This window comes from Myotis brandtii, unplaced genomic scaffold (assembly GCF_000412655.1).
Source record: "Myotis brandtii unplaced genomic scaffold, ASM41265v1 scaffold152, whole genome shotgun sequence".
In the NCBI taxonomy this organism is placed as follows: domain Eukaryota; kingdom Metazoa; phylum Chordata; class Mammalia; order Chiroptera; family Vespertilionidae; genus Myotis; species Myotis brandtii.
The window spans coordinates 1,299,711-1,303,318 of NW_005355502.1; the positions used below are offsets into that span (position 1 = coordinate 1,299,711).

At 51.6% G+C, this 3,608-nt stretch overlaps 1 protein-coding gene across 1 annotated transcript in view; it reads right to left on the reverse strand.

Annotated features, from left to right (window-relative positions):
- DNAH3 (dynein, axonemal, heavy chain 3) overlaps window positions 1-3,608 on the reverse strand; it is a 219,115-nt gene that overhangs the window by 122,296 nt on the left and 93,211 nt on the right. Inside the window, exon 21 of the mRNA XM_014535835.1 lies at window positions 907-1,023. Within this exon, the coding sequence (XP_014391321.1) occupies window positions 907-1,023 (117 nt within the window). The remainder of the gene's footprint in view (window positions 1-906; window positions 1,024-3,608) is intronic.

The following is a 3,608-nucleotide window of genomic DNA, read 5'->3' on the forward strand; positions in this document are numbered from 1 at the left end:
CACTAGAGCAAAGTGAGCCTGGAGCAAGTTACTGTTGCGGTGGGGGATGGAGGGAAAGCAAAGGTGAGAGACATAAGTAAAATCAGAGTGTCTAGAAAAAATTAAAGAGAAGATATCCTAAGACTTCCAGGAAATCTCCACCTATGGAGCAAGAAAAAAAAAAGCCTCTATTATTCTGTGAGCAACAAACCAAACTGGGTTGGGGGTCTCAGACAATTCGTTCATATGATTGCAAAGACAGATGGAAACTCCCGGATTGGAGAGGGCTTGGCCTGAGGGCTCCCAGATTGGAGCAGGTGCAGGTCGGGCTGAGGGACCCCCTCCCCCATGTCCCCCCCTACCAGTGCATGAATCTTCGTGCACCAGGCCCCTAGTTATTACTATAACCAGGGATGGGCTGAGTGCTTCATGCATGTGAAAACTAACTTAATCAGGTAGTTTTATGATGGAAACGTTATTACACCTCACACTTTACAAATGCAGAAATGGAGACACAGTGTAAGAGCCTTGCCCAAGGTTAATAAGCAGGGAGCCAGAATCTGAAACCAGGGCGTCTGGCTTCAGGAGCTTTGCCCTTAGCCTATGCCGTAGGACACAGTGAGCCACATGCCTACCCTCCGGCAGGTTTCATTCGAGAGTACGCTAGCTCGGCTGACACTCACATACTTTCCAATGCATTTTCACTTGGTACATTCAAACCATCTCACGTTTCCTTTTGGCAGACTTGCACAGGCTCAGCACGCAACATGCTTACTTGGATGGTTACGTGCTTTTAGTCATGTGTTACTTTTTTCCGAGCAGGAGACAATAAATTTGTTTGTTAGATGAACTTAAAAACCTTCTCCCTCCCTCCTCCGAGAAACCAAGAGCCACCCGGATGTCACAAAATCGCCCCTTTCACCTTACCCGGCATTCGGTTTCTATTGGCTTGATGAAGGGGGAGCCGCACATGGTCTGTGTCTTTATCACGTGGTCATCGAGGAGCAGCTGAATGTCATCCACGGCACACAGGATGCTCATGTCCTGCAGACACACACCTGCCCTGTCAGAGCCACGTATGGGCTGACACACAGGCACGGAGCCCAGAGCTCCACCCAGGGAGGCAGGAACCCGTGTCTTACGGGGATGGAATTTCTATTTTCTTCCTCGAAAATGTTCTTAAAGACACAGACTTTCCATCTCCGTGGCAGAAATCACATCGTGGTCCAAGCCCAGAGCTCCGCCCTTCCCTGTGCTCCCACCTTCTGCCCTTCACTCTCCTGCCGCCCACAGGGGCCCTGCCCAGCAGCTTGGCCAGGCCTAGATGGTGGTTCTCAAACTGTGTGCCAAGGAGCCCAGGGCACTGCAGTGAACTCACAGCAAATCACTGGGAATGTTTAAAAAGAAAATACAAATGTGTTTCTTTCAATTTGTGGACGAAAGGGGCCACATGCTGACCTGACAGGCTCAGGGAAGGCTGCATGGCGGTCCTGCAAACTCAGACCTAAAGTAACCACAAAGGATGTTCTGAAATTAAACTTAAACTAAAAGCAGTTATGGTGGATAGTCACTCCTAGGCCGGTATCTTCACTGACAAGGTCAACCTTTACCTTAACTGAGCCTATCTGTCTTTTTGCATCTTTGATAACATACCCTTGAAATGTCTGGGAAACTTGTAACTTCCCTTTTTCTGGACCCCTTGGGGCACAAGCTAATGTGCTGGGCGCCAGGACAGATACCACAAATTCTTTCATTATTATCATGTTAATTGTTCCCACACCCACCTAAGTATGTGTCTATCCCTCTCTAGTCTATCCAATCCCAGGCCCACCTCCTGTTTTGCTTTCTCCCGCCTCTCTAGTCTATCACCATTGACTTCATGTAACCCACCTCCGTCCCTCCTTTGATTGCAATGTGTAAATACAGATGTAACCCGCCATTCTCCGGAGCACTATACCAATCCATTGAGGTTCTGCTTCCCAGCAATCGTCGACAGTTTGGCTCAAATAAACTCACAAAAATTCTTTACAGGTTTGAATGTTTTTACGTTAACAAATTTCTACGTATTTTTTCAAACAGTGAAGGTGACAGGACCCGGATATTACTGTTTGAACCTAATTACGTAACAACAGAGCTGTGAGCTATTTCTTTTGCTCTGGGGAGGGGAACCATGAAGAAAGTACGACATTCATGACACAAAAGGCAACAGGAACCACGAAAGTTCGGGAGCCTCTGCCAGTGCGTTTCCGGGCCACAGTCTACGAGCGGGTCCGGCCCGTGCACCACACTCTTCCTCCGAGGCACCGAGGCCAGAGGCTGACCGGCTCTGCCCCCTGCCGCAGGCCTGTCTTTCTCACTCTGCTGTCACTTCCTTCAAGCCCACATCTGGTGGCTAAGTGGGGGCTAGGCTATGTTTCTCGTCCACCAACCTTTTACTAGTCGCTCTGCACTGGGCGGGGTGTCTAACCTGTGCTGATCCTGGTCTATAGCTGCCCTGGGCAACACCTGGACTGGTCGACAGGAACAGGAGCTATTGCTCCCAGGTCTCCCAGCTCACTCCTCGCCTCAGCCCACCGCCTCCAGGAGCGTCTCCTCCAGGCAGACAGTGCAGCGCACCTGACCTGCGGGCCAGGTGCCTGGTCCTGCTGGGAGAGGCCCCCAATTCCCTCCCTGCCACTGGCTTATCCAGGTGAAATCAAGGCCTTGTGACTATTGAAACTGAAGGGGAGAAAAGAGAAAAGATCACCTGTGGCCTCCGGGGAGGAGGGGTGTGGGAGCCTTTAGGGCGGGGGCGGGGAACCCCTGCCAAGGGCCATTTGGATATTTGTGACATCATTCTCGGGCCATACACAATTATCCACTTAAAAATGAGCCTGCTCTCTTTTTAGAACATTTAGTGAACTCACCCCTAATGCAGGGCCAGACCAAATGACTTCGTGGGTCCCTTATCCAGGCCAGACACTCCCACCCCTGCTTTAGGGTTTTAGCTCTCAGTCACATTGCACATTAGAAAGCCCGGGGCGCCTTAAAAAGACAGATGTCCAGGCACTTTGGGGGCGGAGAAAGGGAGAACCTACTGGGATTTTTTTTTTTTTTTTTTTTTTTTGAGAAGCGCTAAGTATTGTTTACTCCAGGCAGCTTCGCGGGGCGGGGCTGGGCGTCCCTGGGAGAGGCAATTCAGGAGGCTTGCTCCACCTGTTGCTCTGAATCAAAAGGCATTTCTCATTTGAAAATGCATCCCTCAGGGTGGCCAGGGGAAGGGTAACAGACACAGGCAGCGGCCTCTGATGGCTGCAGCGCTGACAGTGAGCAGCACTGCGCTGACCGTCCAGTCGGCTGAGAGACCAGACCCTAACGGTTCCCCCAAGGAGAGAGGGAACAGGGGACTGTAGAGCTGCGAGGTGGTGCCGGGGGTGAGATGGCGATAGGTAAACATATCCAACCCACACCCCACACCTCAAGCCTGTGTAATGGTCTGTGTCGATTAAGTCTCAGAAAAAAAGTTTTTAAAACGCTGTTCGGGGCCCTCTGAGTCTGTTGCGATTCCGAGGGGCTCCCCTGCGCTCTGGGGAGGGTGGCCCGGCTCTGGGGAGGGCGACCCGGCTCTGGGGAGGGCGGCCCGGCTCTGG